Source organism: Budorcas taxicolor, chromosome 5 (genome assembly GCF_023091745.1).
Source record: "Budorcas taxicolor isolate Tak-1 chromosome 5, Takin1.1, whole genome shotgun sequence".
NCBI classification, from domain to species: Eukaryota; Metazoa; Chordata; class Mammalia; order Artiodactyla; family Bovidae; genus Budorcas; species Budorcas taxicolor.
This window is the reverse complement of record NC_068914.1, coordinates 114,867,368-114,891,204: the sequence shown is the minus strand read 5'-3', so window position 1 is coordinate 114,891,204 and position 23,837 is coordinate 114,867,368. Positions and strand designations below refer to the sequence as shown.

Below are 23,837 nucleotides of genomic sequence, written 5' to 3'. Positions count from 1 at the left end.
ATGATTCCATAGAACAACTGGACCTGATCCAGACTCAGTGCGTTTTTCAATGCTGAATGTGAATGTGAAGTTGCTCAGTTCAGTTCAGTTCAGTTCAGTTCAGTCGCTCAGTCGTGTCCGACTCTTTAGTCGTGTCCCGCTCTTTGGGACCCTATGGACTGTAGCCTACCAGGCTCTCTGTCCAATGCTGAAAAGCACTTCTAAAACGAAAGATAACTAGATCACACTAAAAAGTACTAGATTTAGCTTAGCTTTAGCCTGATAGAGAATGACTAGTTAACATCCACAAAGATAAACGCTAGAGGATGGTCTATCTTAACCAGCAAAGGAAGAAGAGAGAGCGCGCGCGCGCGATTGATAGAAATTTTGAACCTCGGCGGTTGCCGTCGCCCACCCTGCTGCGAAACCGGCCGCGCCTGCGCGCTGAGTGCCAGAAGGCGGTGTTTAAGTCAGCGGGACAACGCGGCCAGTGGCTCCTCAAAGCGAAGCCGGGAGTTTTCGCCACCATGAGTCGCAGTTATAATGATGAGCTGCAGTTCTTGGAAAAGATCAATAAGAACTGCTGGAGAATCAAGAAGGGCTTCGTGCCCAACATGCAGGTGAGGCGGGGGAGCAGGGCCCGTGGCTGGGGGTCTGCGGCGCCTCCCTGCCCACCGGGCGGGGCCTCCTCCAACCCCTCCAGACCCCTAGCGCGCGCGGCCGGCCTCGTCCCGCCGCCAACGGATTTCCTCCAGGTCCCCGGCGTCCACCCCAAGTTCCCCTCCGGTCCGTGAGTGCTTCATCCGTGCAGACCTAACGTCTCCGGTGGAGACGTCTCGGCACAGTGAGGGTGAAGAAAGCGGAATGCGTCCAGCGCATCCACATAAATACGAAACTGGCCTTTGCGAAGCGTTTTCACACAGAAGTCTGGTAAACGGACCGTTCCTGAGCCTTGGAGACAGCAGTGGTCTTCCACTAGGTGATCAGCCAGTCCGGAGTAGAGTTGCTTGGGCCAAACTCCGCTCCTCTGAGTCATGCTGGTCATTTATGTAACGTTTACGGACCTGTATTCACTGTACCAAGTTTTTAGTTCACTGTACTGCTCTTTGTGGGTTTTTTTAATTTCAATTGACAGGCAGAGTTTTAATAGGACAGTCTTTATTCTCGAAACAGACGAGAAAGGTCACAGGGCGAGGTGTTGTCTTTTTCACAGGCACTTGTCAGTAGGGCCTGGAGGGTCAGTCGGATGCACAGCTTCCTTTACTCACCTAGTAGAAGCTCAGCTAAGACATGGTGTCCAGTTGATGTCTTCTTCGTCTGACAGGATGATGTATTCCCGACGAAGACTTGGAACCCTGATACTAGAGAGTTTTAAAACCTGGTCTCTGTTATTTTGGGGCTTCCTTGCCATTTGTGCTTACTGTCTTTCATTAAAGTGAAGAAAGAAGGCATTTGTCAGGATCCTTGGCAGATCCTTCATAATATTTGATCTCTGATTAACATGTTCTCGCCTTTGGTGTTACATAAGTATATCTTCCATTGTCTTGTGTGTGCATCTATCATCAAGCTTTTTTATTCTCTTAAAATTACACAGATTGTAAAACTAAGCTTTTTTTAATTCACTGTTTACATAAGTACAGATTTGTAAATCAGAACAGAAGACAGTAAAGTGTAGTATGCTGTTGTCTTAGACACGGAAAAAGTGTGCTTAGGTCAGATGATTGCATTTGTCTGTTTAGATCTGAGTTTTTGATTCTTTTTTTTCAAAAGCTACTGATGTTTTAGAAGCACGAGAATACTGAGACCTTTGGCCTTAGTGAGAGCATTGTTGGAAGACTTTTCTTAATCCCACATGCACACAAAATATTTTACCTCTTGAACTTTTAAATGTGGCTTATGAGAGTAGGAGAATAAACAAAATGATTTGTGGAATATTGTAAAATACCTTTTAAAGATATATTTAAAGATGGGAACATCTTGTAAGAAGTTGTCTGCTATTTAAGGTAGTGTGAAAATGTTTTATGAAGAGTAAAGCAGACTAAATATTGTCTGCAGTGTGTGTATTCTATCCAGTACTTGTATATCAGGTCCATGTGCTCTGACATACTTTTTCCTTTTCTCTGATACCAGGTTGAAGGAGTTTTCTATGTGAATGATTCTCTGGAAAAATTAATGTTTGAAGAATTAAGGAATGCCTGTCGAGGTGGTGGTACGTAAATTATACAGTTTTACATGTGGTAGTACAGCTAGTATGTACCTTGTGGCCTGAAAGTGGTAACTCAAATAATTATAATTTAAAAATACAGAAGTATTATCGAGGAATGATCAAGACTTGAAGTGAGACAAAAGCCTGTTACTTTTTCGTGATCACATTTTTGGCCACCTGGGCTTGTAGGTGGATCCACTTTAGCTTTATCCACTTTAGCTGGATAGACCTGGTTGGTTTTGCACCTAACCTCTGACAGTTACGATAAGAGCAACCATTTACTGTGCACTTACTATGTAAATGTACAGGCATTTACATAGCTTATGGCATGTAATTCTTGGAGTAACTCTAAGAGGAACATATCTCCATTTTACAGATGTTAAAGTCAAGGCTCCGTGAGGTTAAGTCATTTTAGTTCATCCAGGGCTATAGTTTCTCAGTGACAGAACCAGAATTCAGATCCAGTTGTGTCTAATTACAAAGTCAGTATACCTTTAGTCTCACTAAACTTTCTCATCTGTAAAAAAGAGTTTATCACACCTATCTTGTGAGACTACTGGGAGATATAGAGATAAATGTGTACCATTCTGATGATGATGGTGAAATAGAAATCTAGTTGTAACCCTTTTATTTTTTCCGTCAACAAACCTAAAATAATTTCACCTCTGTCTCACCAGGGCATGCTGACTTGTCTAAAAAGATGTGCTGATATTACAACCCCAGATCCCCTGACTCTCCATGCAGTGTTTTCACAACACTTCCTAATTGCCCTTCTTTGTCATTTAGAGTAAAACTAGTGTTTGTTTTTTTTTGATGTTATGAACAGTTAAAAGAATGCTTTTTTAATATTGACAACATAATGTGTAATGATTTTGTTTTACAACTCCAAGTAGAGTATTTGTAGGCAACCATCATGGTCTGCACAGAATACTGATGGCATGTTTCATAATTAGTCTGGTTGCCCTCACTGCTTTCCTGTGTGTGTGCCGTCTTCTTTCCCACTTCATCTCAAACACACTCATGAAAACTTTGCTGTTGTAGAATTAACCACTACCCCTTCATTTGATCCAGTCTAGAAAAGTTTGACTATATTTCTGCCAAAAATCCCAAAGAAAGGCAATGCCAAAGAATGCTCAAACTACCGCACAATTGCACTCATCTCACATGCTAGTAAAGTAATGCTTAAAATACTCCAAGCCAGGCTTCAGCAATACATGAACCATGAACTTCCAGATGTTCAAGCTGGTTTTAGAAAAGGCAGATGAACCAGAGATCAAATTGCCAACATCCGCTGGATCATTGAAAAGGCAAGAGAGTTCCAGAAAAACATCCATTTCTGCTTTATTAACTATGCCAAAGCCTTTGACTGTGTGGATCACAATAAACTGTGGAAAATTCTGAAAGAGATGGGAATACCAGACCACCTGACCTGCCTCTTGAGAAACCTGTAGGCAGGACAGGAAGCAAGAGTTAGAACTGGACATGGAACAACAGACTGGTCCCAAATAGGAAAAAGAATCCATCAAGGCTGTATATTGTCACCCTGCTTATTTAACTTATATGCAGAGTACATCATGAGAAACGCTGGGCTGGAAGAAGCACAAGCTGGAATCAAGACTGCCGGGAGAAATATCAATAACCTCAGATATGCAGATGACACCACCCTTATGGCAAAAAGTGAAGAAGAACTAAAGAGCCTCTTGATGACAGTGAAAGAGTAGAGTGAAAAAGTTGGCTTAAAGCTCAACATTCAGAAAACTAAGATCATGGCATCTGGTCCCATCACTTCATGGCAAATAGATGGGGAAACAGGGGAAACAGTGGCTGACTTTACTTTTCTGGCCTTCAAAATCATTGCAGGTGGTGATTGCAGCCATGAAATTAAAAGACACTTACTCCTTGGAAGGAAAGTTATGACCAACCTAGACAGCATATTCAAAAGCAGAGACATTACTTTGTCAACAAAGGTCCGTCTAGTCAAGGCTATGGTTTTTCCAGTAGTCATGTATGGATGTGAGAGTTGGACTATAAAGAAAGCTGAGTGCTGAAGAATTGATGCTTTTGAACTGTGGTGTTGGAGAAGACTCTTGAGAGTCCCTTGGACTGCAAGAAGATCCAACCAGTCCATCGTAAAGGAGATCAGTCCTGGGTGTTCATTGGATGGACTGATGTTGAAACTGAAACTCCAATACTTTGGCCACCTGATGCGAAGAGCTTACTCATTTGAAAAGACCCTGATGCTGGGAAAGATTGAGGGCAGGAGGAGAAGGGGACGACAGAGGATGAGATGGTTGGATGGCATCACCAACTTGATGGACATGGGTTTGGGTGGACTCCGGGAGTTGGTGATGGACAGGGAGGCCTGGCGTGTTGCAGTGCATGGGGTCTCATAAAGAGTCGGACACAACTGAGTAAGTGAACTGAACTGAACTACCAAAAATCAAATGTGTTCACTTTTCTCATATTGAAATTTTGTTTTCAGGTGTTGGTGGCTTCCTGCCAGCCATGAAACAAATTGGCAATGTGGCCGCCCTGCCTGGGATTGTTCATGTGAGTCCATATTCAGAGCTTTAATCACTTATATTTTCTTTTAGTCTAAAACTTTGTTAAGTAGATGAATGGCCATGCCTAGCTGATAGTGGTATCATCTAGACTGTGACCCTCAAACATCTAGAAATAACCGTGAAATTTAAAGAAATAATTGAATCTGGGGAATATCTCAGTTTCTGGTTGCCTTTGGCCAGAATCTGTAAGTGTTTGAGAACCTTTGGAGTAGATTTCGTTCTCTTGTTTCTTGTTGTACACATTATTCTTATATTAGTGTGCCACCAGTGAAAGTTTCAGTGTGGCCGCATTCAAGAGGATAACTGGAGGAAGACTGGAAAGAAGTATAAGGGTTAGGACTGAGGGAAGGGAGAGAGGTGCACAATAGAGCTGGTGAGGGTATGATTGGAAAAGGAGGCTGGTGGCAATGCTGTGGATAGAAGTGGATGATACAAGTGGGCCCCCTACCCGAGTCTGCATTTCGGATTCCACCACTAGGGGCCGATGTTAAATCCGGCAGACGTGATTTGAGGTCTTGATGCAGGTTACTGTGTTCAGCACTTGGGGGAAGAAATGAAGAGACGTGGGTTGTACATTTAAGGAAGAGTTCAGGTGTCTGTACGTATCCCTACCATGTTGTGATCTCCGTTCTTTCTGAGTCAGGATACTTCCCTAGGCCCCACATGTAGACAGTGTACAGTTTTCATTCCATCAGATGTGTTACATTTGTCTTATTTCTTAAACACTGAGAACCTTTGTAAATCTGGCATTTCACTCCTGTCAACCTGACATGACCACAATCTGTCAGTGTCGAAGCATCATCTTTAAAATGTAATAGTATTAAAATCAGCGTGTGGTTCTATATCATGTTGTACTGAGGCGTTTCTCTTTTCAGTTTTCTTAGTTAATGGTCAGGATTTGAGGGGGTGGGGAAGGTTGTGGATTTTTTTGTCTTTTCGCTGAACTGCAAGTGGGAAAGTCCCAGTGGTCAAACTTTGTAAAAAGCCTTTCCTGCCATATCTAGCTTTATGATTAGGAATTTTTATACCCAGTTTCTACCAATAGAGAAGATTTCGTCAAAACAGAATCTTGATTTGGGGAAGGTTTTAATTCCCAGTCTGTTTTAGAGTAAGATCTGTCAGAGTGCCAGATGGAGAAAGCTGTATTTCTTTTTCTGATTTTCTTTCAGCGATCCATCGGTCTTCCTGATGTCCATTCAGGTTATGGGTTTGCTATTGGAAATATGGCAGCCTTTGATATGAATGACCCTGAAGCAGTGGTATCCCCAGGTAAGGTCGCTGTGCACGTCTGCTGTCAGGCGTGTAGTTTCTCAGAATCATAGCCTTTCCAGAATAGATTGTGGCTGCTTTTTGTGTGTGCATGTCAGCTTCATCATGTTCTATCATTTCTTCATTTTCTGAGAGGATTAATTGTGGACACTTGGAGGCTATTAAAATATCAAACAAAGCATATATTTATTTAAAACTATTTGAGCTCCTACTTTGTGCCAGGCATTATTCAGACATTGGCTACAAAACAAACCAAAAGACTTCCCTGGCTAGTGTATCTTCTTTGTGTCACAGTTACCTCTTAGGCAAATTGGAGCTAATGATATTACTTATGACATAATATTTTTGTGAAGATTAAATGCATTAAGCTGTGCTAAAATACTTAGTACAAAGCTAGACACTTAGGAAGTACTTGATAGGCATCTGCTCTCATTATCGTCATTATCATCCACTTCTAGTTGTACACTGCTTTTCTGCTGTGGTATGCTTTCACTGAAAATACTTCAGACCAGAAGTAGTATCTTTGCTCAAAAAAAAGATGAAAGTACAAATTATATGTTGAGAGTTTTGGTGGACAGGATCATTTTAGAGCAATCCTCTGCCAAGAATAATGAGAAAAACTGTCTAAAAATTTCAAAACAAAACCAAAACACGTCTGTTGAAACCATAAGAAAACTGTTGAGACGGTAAAAATTTGTGAGGCTAAGATCCAGAGGAAAAAGTGCAAGTACATGCACCCAATATTTAGCACTTTTAGTTTTTCTTTTGAGGTCATGGCAAATTTGTCCTTAAGGACACAGCTGATGCAAATAACCCTGTTACAGACTTGACACCTTAACCTCTAAGATACGGATGTGATTGTATGTGCACCCACATTATAGTGCATCCGAGAACTGTAGAATACACATTCTTTTCAAGTGCACATAGAATGTTCACCAAAACTAAACCATGTACTGAGCCACAAAGATGATCTCAAATTTCAAAGTTTTGAAATCAGAGTAGCAGTTTCCAAACTTTAGACTTGAGACATTTTTACATTCTTAAAATTATTGAAGGTTAGTCTCAAAGGCTTTTGTTGATGTTTACCTTACTGGAAATTAAAACTGAAAAAGTTTAAAACAGTAACACGTAAGGACACATTCCATGTTTCATTATGCCTCACAGCAAACATGTTATCACATGTCATGTAGCCTTTGGAAAACTTCACTGTGCAGTAGAGAGAATGCATTTAAAAGGCTAATGAATGTCTTAGCATTGTTATACAGTTAATCCTAAAGACATGATATGATCTCTGGGCCATACCTAAGAACCACTGATACAAAGAGTAGTATCCTGCTGCAGTGGAAGTTAAGTTAGAAATCGTGAACAATAAAAACTAAGGGGAAGAAACCCCATATGTTTATAAATTGAGCAGTATGCATTTAAATAACCCATGGGTCAAGAAAAGCATAATGGAAACTACAAAATAATTTTAACTAATGATAATTTTTAAAATAACTTGTCTAAAAATTGTTACTATTAATACCATCCTTGAATAGAAATACACAGCCTTCGGTGCACAGATTACAAAAGAAGAAAGGCTACAGTATCAATGATATAAGCATCCATCTCAAAAAGTTAATAGAAAGCACAACAAATTAAACCCAAGAAAGAAAGAAAGATGGAAATAAGAGCAAGATTAATGAAACAATATACAATGGAAAGGATCAACAAAGTCAAAAGTTGGTTCTTTGAAAGGACTAATAGAATCCATGAACCCCTGATAAGATTGACCAAGAAAAAAAGAGAAGCACATAATTCACATTTTAATCTCTGGTCTAAATGTTACTTATGGTTATTTTTGCCTCCTTGGCCCACAGAGTACTTTAGTATGTGTTTAAATTATGTTGTTGTTAGCTACTTTGTCAGCTACTTTAAAACAGTTATCTTTAAGAGTGGCTATCTTTTAAACCCTTTATGCATAGTGAGTAACCACTGGTAACAATGCCTAAACACCTGGTTTTGCTAATATTTGACTTAATTTTTCTCTATTTTGTAGGTGGTGTCGGATTTGACATTAACTGTGGTGTCCGCTTGCTGAGAACCAATTTAGATGAAAGTGATGTTCAGCCTGTGAAAGAGCAACTTGCCCAAGCTATGTTTGACCACATTCCTGTGGGAGTGGGGTCAAAAGGTGTCATCCCGATGAATGCCAAGTAAGAACAAAAGTTTCCAATATATGGAATGAGAGATAATAACCACATGATCCTTAGGTTCATTTCCAGTGTAGGACATTTAGGAGATAGGGATTGTTCAGTCACTTTTCAGGAAGTGTAATGAGTTGTTTTTTTTAAGCATGAGGTCTATAACGTTTGTTAGAAACATTAGTCAATTCATGTTCATTGTGACAGCCTTTGACATACAGTTCTAAATAGAATAATAGTCTTTAATGTTTACTGAGCATTTCCTGTGTGCAGAGCATTGTGTGGTGGTGGATGTGTGTATCATTTTGTGTAGGTAATAATGCTAATATTATCCCTGGTTTACAAGAAAGGAAACTGAGGTTTAAAGAGATAATAGTAAATAAGCTAGTAAGTAAAGTCAGGATTCACATCAAGGATCCTTTGGCTTCAGAGGTTATATTCTGAACACCACTGTCCTTTGTCAGTGAATATGTATTTATTGACGACCTTCCTTTTTGGGTGATAGCCCTGAGTTTGTCCCTCACCTACGATTTCATGTATTTCCAAAGTAGAGAATTCCATGTAGGACTACCCTGCAGTGGCCTTTTAGTGGCCATTGGTGTGTCATATCTCGTGTAAAGCTGTGCACCTTACACTTTGCAGGGTGTGCTTAGTAAGTGTACCTCTTTAATATCTTCTGTTTTATCTTTAAAATTTGTATGAATTTTGTGTTCTATTCAGTTACATGTACAGACATTAATATTAAAATGTTTTAGCTATTTCCTGTTATATATAATTCCTATTTACCAAAATGCAAAACACAGCCCCCCCAAAAAACACTTAGAGTAAAACTGATACATTTGGAAGATGCTTATTTTATGATTTTATGTGGTCCCTGACATGCAGTTCCACTTTGAAAAGCATACTTGGAACATCTGATAAATTCCAAGCATCTTTACAAATATTTTTGACAGGAATTTTGTCCTAATAGGTAATGTTTGAAATGAGCTGTTGTGGGGAGGGCACACTGATCATTGTAATTGCTCCTGATAATATTTTGAAAGAGGGCTGGACCTTAGGTGAAGATGAGAGCTTTTTCCTTCTAGGGGTTTAATGTGTATACACCTCAACTTCAAAATGCAGATACTCTAAAGCTAGGTAGTACTTCTGTGAAGGTAGGAATAAACCTTAAAATTTAACCTATGTTGCCTGAGGACATTGAGATTTATTTATTCTTTGTAATTTTTCATAAGTTACTATGAAAAATTAGTGTTAACAATGGTAAAGTTGGTGGTAGATAATGATTGTTGTTATAGTTATAAATTTTCTGTGGCTGCTTAATCACTGCATCACAGAATTCGGGATCAGAGAGGTAAATAAAATTTGAAAAGTATGAGGGGCTGTAAAAATGTGAAGAACTATAATCATCTCCAGTGTGGTATTTAGTACTTTAATATTAAATTATCTATGAAACTGCTTTCCTCAAAAAACTAAAATTGCTAATAGCATGAACTATGTCTCACACATTGCCTGAGGCACAGGCAATAAACGTAGTGCTTTCCTCTGCCCTTTGAGATGTGGTCATTCTTAGGTTTTGATCTGCCTTGGCTGTGAAGTGACCTTCACGTTGTTACTCACTCAGAGACTTGGAGGAGGCCTTGGAGATGGGTGTGGACTGGTCCCTGAGAGAAGGCTATGCCTGGGCAGAGGACAAGGAGCACTGTGAGGAGTATGGAAGGATGCTGCAAGCTGATCCCAATAAAGTCTCAGCCAGGGCTAAAAAAAGAGGCCTTCCCCAGGTAACACTCACTTTGGAGGGGAGACATTCATTTTTTTCATGTTGTTTTTTTATTTTGGTGGAGGGGACGTCTTCCATGTGTGGAGAGTATATCCCCAGCATTTTCCAGAGTACATTGAAAGGAACACAATTTTATTTATGCTTCATTCTTACTCTTTTAAAAAGCTGTCAGGAGCTTGCACATATTCATAAAATAAAACAAGGTGTCATGAATTAGAAATGGATGGGAAGAAAATGAAATACGATTATAAGACTTAAAATATATACCAAAATTGCTTATGTAGAAACTTTGACAATCTACAGATTTGGCTGAAAGTTTTCTAGCATCTAAGTTGAAAACAGATACCTTCTCAGTTCGTGGTGTCCATGAGATAAAAATATACCAGATGTTTGAAATTTACATTAATTGTAATGGCTTTGCCACTGATTGACTATGACTTTAGGCAAGTCTCTTGCCTTCTGGGTCTTGTTTTCTTAGGTGAGAATTGAGATAAAAGTTAAAACTAGGCAACCTCTGAAGACTCTTGTTGCACTGCCATTTTCTGGGTCCCTAAATCATCTGTTAGCTCCAATTATGGGATATATCCTTCCAGTGATGTGTAAGAGTCAGCATTCATCAGTTCAGTCCAGTCGCTTAGTGGTGTCCGACTCTTTGCGACCCCATGAATTGCAGCACGCCAGGCCTCCCTGTCCATCACCAACTCCTGGAGTTCACTCAAACTCATGTCCATCGAGTCGGTGATGCCATCCAGCCATCTCATCCTCTGTCCCCTTCTCTTCCTCCCCCCAATCCCTCCCAGCATCACAGTATTTTCCAATGAGTCAACTCTTCGCATGAGGTGGCCAAAGTACTGGAGTTTCAGCTTTAGCATCATTCCTTCCAAAGAACACCCAGGGCTGATCTCCTTCAGAATGGACTGGTTGGATCTCCTTGCAGTCCAAGGGACTCTCAAGAGTCTTCTCCAACACCACAGTTCAAAAGCATCAATTCTTCGCCGCTCAGCTTTCTTCACAGTCCAACTCTCACATCCATACATCACCACTGGAAAAACCAAAGCCTTGACTAGATGGACCTTTGTTGGCAAAGTAATGCCTTTGCTTTTTAATATACTATCTAGGTTGGTCATAACTTTCCTTTCAAGGAGTAAGCGTCTTTTAATTTTATGGCTACAGTCACCATTTGCAGTGATTTTGGAGCCCCCCAAAATAAAGTCTGACACTGTTTCCACTGTTTCCCCATCTATTTCCCATGAAGTGATAGGACCAGATGCCATGATCTTCGTTTTCTGAATGTTGAGCTTTAAGCCAACTTTTTCACTCTCCTCTTTCACTTTCATCAAGAGACTCTTTAGTTCCTCTTCACTTTCTACCATAAAGGTGGTATCATCTGCATATCTGAGGTTATTGATATTTCTCCCGGCAGTCTTGATTCCATCTTATGCTTCCTCCAGCCCAGCATTTCTCATGATGTACTCTGCATATAAGTTAAATAAGCAGGGTGACAATATACAGCCTTGACGCACTCCTTTTCCTATCTGGAACCATCTGTTGTTCCATGTCCAGTTCTAACTGTTGCTTCCTGACCTGCATATAGGTTTCTCAAGAGGAGTTCATCCCAAAATTTGACCATTCTCTCCATGATGTTTAAATTGTCCTGTGAGCTATTTGATGGTCTGAGTTTTGGTTGATGAAGCTTTTTGTGTTGTTCCTCAAGCAAATAATGATATAATAAACTGCAGGAACTGCTGTATGCTATTTTAATTGTGTGGAATACTACTTGAAATAAATGAAACCTTTCTAAGCTTAGAAGTTTCTTTATTATATAAAACACTATTTGTGTGGTTATCTTTTTGTTGATTGTTTCTACCAATTTGCTTTTTAAATGGATTTTTTCAATCCAGAGTAGCTGCTGTTTTATCAAACATTCTCACTTTTGTAGTTGGGGACTCTGGGAGCAGGCAACCACTATGCAGAAATCCAGGTTGTGGATGAGATTTTCAACGAGTATGCTGCTAAGAAAATGGGCATTGACCATAAGGGACAGGTGTGTGTGATGATCCACAGTGGAAGCAGAGGCTTGGGCCACCAAGTCGCCACAGGTATATTCTGGACCCAAGTTTTGGCTTGGTGCTAAAAAGTACATTTTATGGGGAACCATATAGAAGTTTAAGGGAGAAAGTGCTGAAAGTTTACTTGTCATCTTTTACCCTTGTTTTTCTCACTGGCAACGCATCCTTGAACAAATTAACTTCACTAGGCCTTAACTTGCTTGTTGGAAAAAAGTGAGAATAATTATTTTGTATGGTGTTGTAAAAGCTCCACTTTTTATGTTTACTCTACAGATTACTGTTACTATCTGACCAAGAAAGAGCAATAAAAATCTTAAATTGTAGAATTTATGATAGATGCAGATTTATCAAGATTGGGTGTTATGATGGATTCAGTGATGAGATAGCAGGGACTCTGCCATCAGATCATCTTATGAGAGAGATAATCTCATGTTTATTAAAAAGAAAAACTAAAGACAAAAGATAGTAATTGATAAAATACTATGAAAGAGGCAGAATGTTTGGGTAAAAGATTTTAGGGGTGACTTCATAGACACACAACATTTGAACAATCATATGTGCAGGACATTCATGACCGGAAAACAGCATAAACAAAAGCAGGAGGCAGGGAAATAAAGGTCATTTTGGATGGTTTGTAGGATGTGTGAAAGGGTTTATGGATATAGGATAAGTTATATGGGCACATGGAAATTATAAACTCTGAGTTACAATTATGGTTCATCCTTGTATGTACGTTTCATTCTGTGGGAATTAAATGATTTGTCCCAACATGGCCTGTTTAGGGTATTTTGTCTAGCAGGTGTATGGAGCACTGACTAACATTTCTGAACTTTCTACTCAGTACTTCTCTACAGTTTATCATGAATTCGATTTGCATACAGAAGATCTAGCAACTTGCCTCCAGTTCTTTTAGGTTAAGTCACTGAAAATTATTTTCAAAAGCCGTGATAGAAATACATGTTTTACTACTTCTCATTCATATGCCAGGAAAAGAGCAACTCAGACCATGATGTTAATTCTGTACACCTCTGTTCCCCTTACAAGTCCTAGAGAGCAGGTGTTCTCTTTGGAGTCCACATACATTGTGTCAGATAGCTCTGACAGAAGATTCTCCGTAAATACATCTTAACCAACAAGTCGGTGAGCTCAGAAACAATTTAAAGGGAAAGTTGTGTTTTACTTGTTTCTTCTTGGAGTGGCTTTGAATATAGTCTACCTCTCTGCAGTAAATCTGAGTTATAAAGGGGAAGCCGGCTGACTTGGACTTGCTCTCTCTTCTTTCAGATGCACTTGTGGCTATGGAAAAAGCCATGAAGAGAGACAAGATTATAGTCAACGACCGTCAGTTGGCTTGTGCTCGAATCGCTTCCCCAGAGGGTCAGGACTACCTGAAGGGAATGGCAGCAGCTGGGAACTATGCCTGGGTCAACCGCTCTTCCATGACCTTCTTAACCCGTCAGGTACAGTTGAAGCTGCTCGGCTGTTCCTAGTTAAATATGATGAACTTAAATGATTTAAAACAGTGTAATTAAGTCAAAGCTTATATAATTTGGTTGTGTAATAGATATTCAAAATATTGGCAAAGAGTCCAAGTTTTTGTCGTGTCCTTAAGCTCACTCAGTAGGGTGTCAGGCGTGGGGAGAAGAGAAGCTAAAATTATTCCTAGAATTTGCCTTGAGCGGTGGAGAGAGTGGAAGTCCTGTTCCCTAAAATTCAGAAGGCTGAGGAAGAAGCACTTCTGAAGAGTGAGATCAAGAGTAGCTGTAATCTTTTTTTCCTCCAAAGGGTTTCTTTAAGAAAGAATCTGGCTTTGCTGGGTCTTTGCTGCTACTCCCAGGCTTCCTCTGGCTGCAGGGAGTAGTGGCCACTCTCCAGTTACGGTTCTCGGGCTTCTCCTTGCAGAGGCTTCTCTGGTTGCAGGGCACAGGCTTTAGGCGTGTGGGCTCGATAGTTGTGGCTTGTGGGATCTTCCCGGACCAGGGATCGAACCTGCGTTCTCTGCACTGGCCAGTGGATTCTCAACCATTGGACCACCAAGGAAGTCCCAAGAGTAGTTGCAATTTATTCGGTGAAACTTGCTCTGTGGTCTAAAGACAGTTTTTGTCCTTTACATGAAGATTAATAATTTTGCTAATTTTGAACTCTTAGATCCCTCACTCCCTTCAGGAACAGAGCTTTCAGAATCAATAAGTTCTGAAGAGCTAGTTCTGGCCACTATTAACATTAAGCTTTCTCTCTTAGGCTTTTGCCAAGGTCTTCAACACAACCCCTGATGACTTGGACCTGCACGTGATCTATGATGTTTCTCACAACATTGCCAAAGTAGAACAGCATGTGGTGGACGGGAAGGAGCGGACTCTGTTAGTACACAGGAAGGGGTCCACCCGAGCCTTCCCTCCTCACCATCCCCTCATTGCGGTTGATTACCAAGTACGTACTGAGCCATTTGTGGTTTTAAGCGGTGGGGGCATGATTTGGACAGTTCTAAATATGGACGAATTTAAACAGGAAAGCAGCAATTGTGAAAAGAAAACAGTCTGTCATCCATGAGAACAGTGATTTCCAGTCTTCTCTGAAGCACAACTTCACCCTTCATCTGTGCTTGCAGTGTGCTGTCTAAACAATGCTGCACAGAGAATATTCAGCTCCATTGAGATACATTAAGATTATCTTTTTAAGGCCTTTGAATGATTAGAAGACAGGATTAAGACTAAACTCAGTCTGTTTCATTCCTTTTCTGCTTTTGATATCTGGCTGTGATCAAGTTAGAAGGACCCTTAACCAGCCATTTCACAGATCAGGAAACAAGCCTGAGAGGGCAAGTGCCACGCTTACTCAGGATGGTTCTTCCTAAAAACTCTGCCCTACACATTTGAGTTTTGTTTTGCTTTTACTTTCGGTCTGTCTTCTATCTTCCTGGTCTTCAATATTCCCTCCCATCCTCTACCCTTACCTCTCAGTTATGAGAGAATCAAAATACTGTCTTAATGTAGTTGTGAGAGCAGTACATTTAGAGGCCCAGGCTTCTCCACAGTCCTTTAGTGCAAGAGGAAATTTAAATCGCAGGCATGGAAAGTTCATGCAGTTCTGAATGTTAACATGTTTGATTTGTGTACTTCCTCAGCTTACCGGACAACCAGTGCTCATTGGTGGCACCATGGGAACCTGTAGCTATGTTCTTACTGGTACTGAGCAGGGCATGACTGAAACCTTTGGAACAACTTGTCATGGAGCGGTGAGTTATGAAAACAGAAGCTCACTTAGAAAAACTCGCTTCAGTGTAGTCATTGCTTTCCATTTTGAGGGTAAATATATTGAAAGTGAAAGTGAAGTCGCTCAGTCATGTCCAACTCTTCGTGATCCCATGGGCCGTAGCCTGCAAGGCTCCTCTGTCCATGGGATTTTCCAGGCAAGAACACTGGAGTGGGTTGCCATTTCCTTCTCCAGGGGATCTTCCAGAGCCAGGGATTGAACCCATGTCTCCTACACTGAAGGCACACTCTCTACTGTCTGAGCCACCAGGGAAGCCCTTGGTTGAACATTAACAAAGTTAAGGTTTGGATCTGTCTTGTTTTCTACATGAGTTTAACCCCAGAATATATACTGTCTAATAATACATACTGAGGTCACCAAGTATCTCAACATTAGTGAGCTCATTGTATGGCTAGGGACTGTTCCTCAACTCTGAATCCACAAAATGCGGATTGAGAAATTGTCACACTAGGATAACTGATAAAACTTAACCTGATGCAAGTTTACCTCAAGTGTTTCTCAGTGATTTACAGACCTAGCCGTTAGCACAACTTGTTCCTTACTGAGTAGATCCACTCAAGATCTGGAGGAAATGCCGTATTTTGCAAATCAGGACCTGTGTGCAGACTGCTCACCTATTTCAGTATGTTGCCTCTTCTAAGCCAGGCGTTGGTAAACTTTCTATAAAGCACTAGACAGTGAACATTTTAGGCTTTTTGGGCCAGAAGATCTCTGTAGGAGCCATTCCATTTTGCCATCATAGTAGAAAGCAACTGTACATAAACAAGTGGGTTTGCTGTGTCTAATAAAACTTTATTTACAGAAACAGGTAGTAGGCCAGATTTGGCCCCTAGACCAGTTTTCTAACTGCTTTTCTAAGCCGTCAACGTTTTTAGCTGGTGATGGAGTGGAAAATAGAAACTGTCTAGGATATCTTTTCAACCGGACAGGCCCTCATATATATATATATATATATATATAAACCGCACTATTTTCTCCTGACCCTTTCTTGTTTCCAGTTGCCTCTCAACTCCTAATTTTTAACCCAGTGATCAAAATCATCTTCCCTCACACACTGTCAACAATGTTTCAGGGCATTTTTTATTGTCACAGTCAGGGAGAGGAATTTTGCTGTTCGCATGTAGTGAGTAGAGGCCAAAGATTCTGCTAAATGTCTTACAGTGTGTATGACAGCTACCTAATCCAGGATGTCAGTAAGTGCTAAGGCTGAGAAACTGTTTTAAATCACAAATGGCATAAAGTTTTTGTGATGATAGACTTATCATTTACAATTTTAAATGAACATGTTTGTATTTACTTGATAATAGTGATCAAAAACACAAAACTGAATCTTAAAATGCTTTGTAAATGCAAATTTGTTTTCCACAAAGATATGATGAATCTTACAACTAAAGGCACATTATAAGCTTGATGAAATAGGAAAAGCTTATTTTTTAATTCTTTTTATAGTTTAAAAAGAAGTCAAGGAAAAAGCATATAATCCTAAGGGTTTAAATAATCGCTGGGATTGAACATAATTTATAAATGAAGTTCATTCCTTTCCCAACCTAGGGCCGTGCCCTGTCCCGAGCAAAGTCAAGACGTAATTTAGATTTCCAGGATGTCCTCGACAAATTGGCAGACATGGGAATTGCGATCCGTGTTGCCTCACCCAAGCTGGTAATGGAAGAGGTAAGTGAAATTTTGATAAGTATGCAGCATAAAACTGTTCATAATGTATGCCAGTATACAGAGACAGCAGTTGTTACTATTGCTAATAGAAATATCCTTGAGGAGATGAAAATTAGAGATACCAAGGGAACATTTCACTCAAAGATGGGCTCAATAAGGGACAGAAATTGTAGGGACCTAACAGAAACAGAAGATGTTAAGAAGAGGTAGCAAGAATACACAGAAGAACTGTACAAAAAAGATCTTCACGACCCAGATAATCACGATGGTGTGATCACTCACCTAGAGCCAGACATCCTGAAATGTGAAGTCAAGTGGGCCTTAGGATGCATCACTACGAACAAAGCTAATGGAGGTGATGGAATTCCAATTGAGCTATTTCAAATCCTGAAAGATGATGCTGTGAAAGTGCTGCACTCAATATGCCAGCAAATTTGGAAAACTCAGCAGTGGCCACAGGACTGGAAAAGGTCAGTTTTCATTCCAGTCCCAAAGAAAGGTAATGCCAAAGAATGCTGAAACAACCACACAATTGCACTCATCTCACACACTAGTAAAGTAATGTTTAAAATCCAAGCCAGGCTTCAGCAATACGTGAACCGTGAACTTCCAGATGTTCAAGCTGGTTTTAGAAAAGGCAGAGGAACCAGAGATCAAATTGCCAACATCCGCTGGATCATTGAAAAAGCAAGAGAGTTCCAGAAAAACATCTATTTCTGCTTTATTGACTATGCCAAAGCTTTTGACTGTGTGGATCACAATCAACTGTGGAAAATTCTGAAAGAGATGGGAATACCAGACTACCTGACCTGCCTCTTGAGAAACCTGTAGGCAGGACAGGAAGCAACAGTTAGAACTGGACATGGAACAGACTAGTTCCAGATAGGAAAAGGAGTATGTCAAGGCTGTATATTGTCACCCTGCTTATTTAACTTATATGCAGAGTACATCATGAGAAACGCTGGGCTGGAGGAAGCACAAGCTGGAATCAAGATTGCCGGGAGAAATATCAATAACCTCAGATATGCCGATGACACCACCCTTATGGCAGAAAGTGAAGAACTAAAGAGCCTCTTGGTGAAAGTGAAAGAGGAGAGTGAAAAAGTTGGCTTAAAGCTCAACATTCAGAAAACGAAGATCATGGCATCTGGTCCCATCACTTCATGACAAATAGATGGGGAAACAGGAAACAATGGCTGACTTTATTTTTGGGGGCTCCAAAATCACTGCAGATGGTGATTGCAGCCATGAAATTAAAAGACACTTACTCCTTGGAAGGAAAGTTATGACCAACCTAGACAGCATATTGAAAAGCAGAGACATTACTTTGCCAACAAAGGTCCATCTAGTCAAGGCTATGGTTTTTCCAGTGGTGATGTATGGATGTGAGAGTTGGACTATAAAGGAAGCTGAGCGCTGAAGAATTGATGCTTTTGAACTGTGGTGTTGGAGAAGACTCTTGAGAGTCCCTTGGACTGCAGGAAGATCCAACCAGTCCATCCTAAAGGAGATCAGTCCTGGGAGTTCATTGGATGGACTGATGTTGAAGCTGAAACTCCAATACTTTGGCCACCTGATGCAAAGAGCTGACTCATTGGATAAGAGTCTGATGCTGGGAGGGGGGGCAGGAGGAGAAGGGGATGACAGAGGAAGAGATGGCTGGATGGCATCACCGACTCAATGGACATGGGTTTGGGTGGACTCCGGGAGTTGGTGATGGACAGGGAGGCCTGGCGTGCTGCAATTCATGGGGTTGCAAAGAGTTGGACACGACTAAGTGACTGAACGGAACTGAAGTGAACTGAGGAAATGAAAGGAGGTGAGGTCTCATGGGGTTTTGTCTTTGCTAGGAGCTCAGGTATGATGAAATCATCATTTAAGAGAGAGTGATTGGCTTAGTGACATTCAGGTGATTGGCAGGACAGTGTCAAGGATCCACTTGAACTTAAATTCAGTGGTTGGGTGTTTTTCAGCTAAGTTCAACTCTATGGGTGGAGGCGTGAAATAGATGTTGAGTTTCCTTTAGTCAGGGTTGCAAGTACAGCACAATGAAAGATAGATAATCAAGGTTGTTGATGGGTTGCAGAAAGATTGTAGGTCTCGTGAGATTTAAAGGATTGTTGGAGGTGAAAACCTAGGCTGTGTTCACCAACGTGGGATGTTGGGAGCTGAGACTGGGGGAGCTATAAGCATTGGTGATGACTAGTTAGTTCTAGGGTATGACTCTGGGAGTGAATGGCTGAGGTAAGCATCGAAGGAGCAGCAATGAAGGAACTAGGAAACCAGGTACTGAAAGGATCCTCTTCCTGGATATTGAAATTGTTCAGAATTATACTCGGAGAGGCTGAGGATGGCCCAGGAGCTGGAAATCTTCAAGTGACAACGGGAACGGACTCTAGCAGATAGATTGCAGCAAGAAGAATAGTAGGTGGCATGAATGGTGACCGCAGAATTCAGAACTGGGAGAAAGGAGGGAAAGTGGTCTGAAAGGAACTGTGAAGAGCAGGGACACCTGTCCCACCTCTCAGCCTAATGGCATGACCCAGTTTGGGAGAGAAAACAGCTGCCACTTCAGAAAGTTGGAGGCAGAAGTAACAGCCTCAGGGTAGATCCATGTTTCAGCAAGAACAAGAAGGCAAAGGGAATGTTTAAACAAGAAGGGAAGAATTCGTTTGCCTTTGACTCAGTGAAAAGGACTTCAGGGGTCATAGTAGAAACGTTTCAGGAACTGGAACGGAATGAGAGATGGGCCTTCAGAAAGGGTTGCACACAGCCCCATGGGATTCAGTGAGAGTTCCAAGCTTGCTGTGCTGACGGGCATGGAGATGAAAGGTGTGCGTGAAGAGGTTTGTTCTGTTGGTGGCGAGACTGAAGGAAGGTGGGGAGGCCTTACTAGAAACCACAGAGACAAACTGTGTGTATGTGTATGTATATATGCACATGTACACGTGCATGAATACAGTGTTAGTTACATATGTGAATGTAATAACCTCTCCTTATTGTGAAGGTGTTATGTGTTCATTCCAGGAATTTTGAAAACTATAGAAACATATAATAAGAGAAAATCAAAATTGTTAATTACTCCACCATCCAAAGACAGTTACCACTAAGAGAATCATTTGATACATTTCCTTTCAGTTGGATATTGGTGTATGTGCTTTATTCAGTTACATGTACTGCTTTTCCTACTATGTAAATGACATACATTCTTTGGGGAAATTTAGAGAAATACAGAGAAAATTTTAAATAAGATGAGAATGTTTATCATACTGCCCCTTTACCCACACTGAACTTAATTGTCTTTTAAATCTTTGCTTATTTTATAGGCAAAAAAAACCAAACCCAACTCAGTGCTATTTGAATGTGCATATCTGTAATTACAAGTGGAGATTAATACTTTGAAAGATTCCATTTTAAGTAGACTTTTGCAATGTTTAACTCCACCCCTACAGGCCCCTGAGTCCTATAAGAACGTGACGGATGTGGTGAACACCTGCCATGATGCCGGAATCAGCAAGAAGGCCATTAAACTGAGGCCAATTGCTGTAATCAAAGGATAGAACCCTGACCACGGCCACCGGACACCACTGACCCTCCCTGAAGTGGAAGTGGACAAAAATACTCTTCAGACATCAGACTCGATTCCTGACAGGTTCCATGGTGTGCAGCTCTAGCTGCCTATTCCAAAATGGCTAGTGGGTCAGCTTCCAATTCTGGAATCAATGTTGTAAACTTTCCTTCTGGGAGGAGTCATGTTGCCCCCACTTGGAAAGAAATGTATATGCTTCCTCCCTGATTATCCCACAGATTTTTAGAAAAATCTGATAGGGAGTGAGGCTAAGTCAAGAAACTGCCTTACTCAGTCACACAAGTCTTTCTTCATCAGAATGAAGTTCTTTACACCACCCTCTGTTTCCAGCCTGTGAGGTATTGTGAAGAACATTCTATTAAATAGGAAGATTTTGGAATGTCTTTTTCCCTTCTGTCACTTTGTCCACTTATCCACTCTTATACCATCTTGTCCTGCACTGAGCAAAACCCTAAATACTATTCTTACTTGGAGCAGACAAATGGGTCAAAGAAGGATGTTGAACAGATGGATAATGGGACAAGTTATAGAGGGGGGATGTGTGTGGAGGTGTAGGGATGGGTACCCAAAAGAAAATATCTCTTCATAGACTTGTTACCTTTGTCGTTCTAAATATAAGGCAGAGTTTTGACTTACCTGTAGAAAATGGCATCAGCTGGTGTCTGTCATTAATTAGGCCTGGTCAGATAGACTTTTCTTGAATAATAACTTACAAGGCAGCATCAGAGAACCCCCACAAAATACTGAGTATCTTTACATTTGCGATTGAATTATTATAAAACATCAAATGGCCACAGCTGTGATGCTAATGGTTACTCTGTGTTGACAGGTTGACTAGTCTTGTGCCACCTAATCAGATGAGGTGCTATGTACTGTGACACCCGAAGATGTTTAATTTATAGGGTACTGAGGCCACAGTTGAGTCCAGACACTAAAATGGAAAAATCTAATAAAGTTGTAGTATGTTGTTTATATTTCATGCTTAATGTTTCATAGCTTAGGACAGTATTTCTAGTTGATTCACTTTGGTCAGTGTTGCTGTTTTCTGATTTTCTCCCTGGTTGCTTTCAGAGATGCGCCTTAAAATACTCTTTTCTAACACTTATCCCTCAACTTATAATAAAATCCCCCATTGGAGTATCTTCTAAATGCTAGCTAGAGAAAAGCAGACTTCCTCTGAAAAAATGTGACATGAAATAGCATGTCTTTACTCTGAGCACTCAGGAACTTAAATGGGTTTAGAGTTTGAAAGTTACCAATGAGTTAGTCATCTTAATGCAGTAATTATATGTTACTTGTGCCTCTGGGTTGGACCAGTGATCATTGTGCACAGGTGAGTTAAGGATCCAGTGGACACTGGAAGGCGTTTGAGGATGAGAAACAGGCTTCTGGCAGGTGCTAGGTTCTCCTCTCCAGAGATGAGGCAACAGTGAGTATCTGTGTGGACTCCCTCTAACTGGGCTTCCCCAGTGATGTCATTTAGCAAAGTCTGCTTCCAGAACTGTGATGTTAGTGCAGGAAATGCTGCCGATCATCCAAAGTACATATGTTACATCCTATTGGACATTTTGAAAGTCACTCTGGGGAGGGGAGAGGGGAGCAAATGAGGTAGAGAAATAGAAATGGTTTGTGCCATGACATTTCTGTATTATAAGCTTTTCTTATATGTAGCATTTCTCCCAAATTTGGCCCTATTAATGACCTTGGGAAGTAATAGTTAATATTTTGAGTTCAAAAAGAAAACTAAACATTGTTTTCCTTGTTCTAAAGATGTCATTTTCTCATTTCAGGCAAAAGCCATTTAAAAATGAATGTTCAAACAAAGTTGAAGTAACCAGCTGTTTTTATTGCTCTAAATGTTCCCCATGTCTTGGGCGCATGGACACAGCTGGGAATGCACTTTGATAAGAGACTGTCTGGTTTCACCAGGCATGAAATGAGTCTTACTGTGCACATCTTTTTCAGGCCTCTAAAGTCAGTAGGTTTATCAGTAATATTTTAAAAGGCACTGACATTCACACATTGATGATGGACTGTGTCATTCCTGTCTGCAAAGACCAATTCATGAGACATAAAATATGAACACTCACTGATTTTCTAATTTTGTGAAATGTTTTGTGGAGCAACAAGGAACTGAAGATTCAAATATTGAAGTAAAATCTTGCAGATCTTAAGATGCTCCCATCTTCATATAACCTTGATCTTCATATAACGTTTAAAAGCTTACATACAAGATAACTTTTTTTTTTTAGGTTTTCCTATTTTGTTCTTGCTTTTTTAAAGTAACTTTCTCCTATTTCTGAAAATTGCTTTTAGCATCATCTGTATTGCCGAAGTGTTTACAACTCCCTGTGCCTGATATTTCAATACACAACTCACATTACCCCTTCTGTCCTTACTTCTCATTTATGTCCTTATTTTTGCATCTGCTCCATTGCTTGACTACATAGGATTTTCACATTGTCCAGAGAGCATGATTTGGGTCCATCTGGATCAGCTGAGTATGAAGATGCTATTAATTATTAATCAAGCACCTTGGAGTGTGCCAAGTTATTAATAGTTTCTAATCTTTAAAGGCTCTTGCTTTGAAACTAATATCTGAAATACCAGTGATCTGAAGATACTGTTTTAAAGAGGACATATCATAGAGGAGTGGTGATTGAAGTTGTACCTTGCAGATAGTTGTATAGTAAATGAAAAAAGTACCAAGCATATAGTAGGTACTTTACATGTTAAAAATCACTATTCCTGCTTTGCAGTATACCCAACATTTTTACATATGGTTTTAGTCCTTAATGAATGAGGGAGGGCTAGGCAGGATTGATGCCCTTACTCAGCCTTGAAGCAATTTCAGAAGATTGACCTTCGCCCCTCTGCTTCCCATTAGATCTCTGAGGAGGGAATGAAACTGGAGGGAAGGGGCATTCCCCTTTAAACAACCATTAAAAGAATGACAGCCATCAGTTCAGTTCAGTTCAGTTCAGCCGCTCAGTCGTGTCCGACTCTTTGCGACCCCATGAATCACAGCACGCTAGACCTCCCTGTCCATCACCAACTCCCGGAGTCTACTCAAACTCATGTGCATCGAGTCGGTGATGCCATCCAGCCATCTCATCCTCTGTCGTCCCCTTCTCCTCCTGCCCCCAATCCCTCCCAGCATCAGGGTCTTTTCCAATGAGTCAACTCTTCGCATGAGATGGCCAAAGTATTGGAATTTCAGCTTTAGCATCAGTCCTTCCAATGAACACCCAGGACTG

The 23,837-nt window shown here is 40.6% G+C and overlaps 1 protein-coding gene across 1 annotated transcript; it reads left to right on the top strand.

Annotated features, from left to right (window-relative positions):
* Positions 1-448: 448 nt before the first annotated feature.
* On the top strand, positions 449-21,550 carry RTCB (RNA 2',3'-cyclic phosphate and 5'-OH ligase). Its single transcript, XM_052639677.1, has 12 exons — positions 449-599; positions 2,110-2,188; positions 4,668-4,735; positions 5,919-6,018; positions 8,057-8,213; positions 9,823-9,979; positions 11,918-12,077; positions 13,332-13,507; positions 14,289-14,477; positions 15,172-15,282; positions 16,872-16,991; positions 20,444-21,550. Exons 1-12 carry the CDS (start codon positions 507-509, stop codon positions 20,549-20,551), a joined length of 1,518 nt encoding a protein of 505 aa, XP_052495637.1. The 5' UTR covers positions 449-506; the 3' UTR covers positions 20,552-21,550.
* Positions 21,551-23,837: the final 2,287 nt, after the last annotated feature.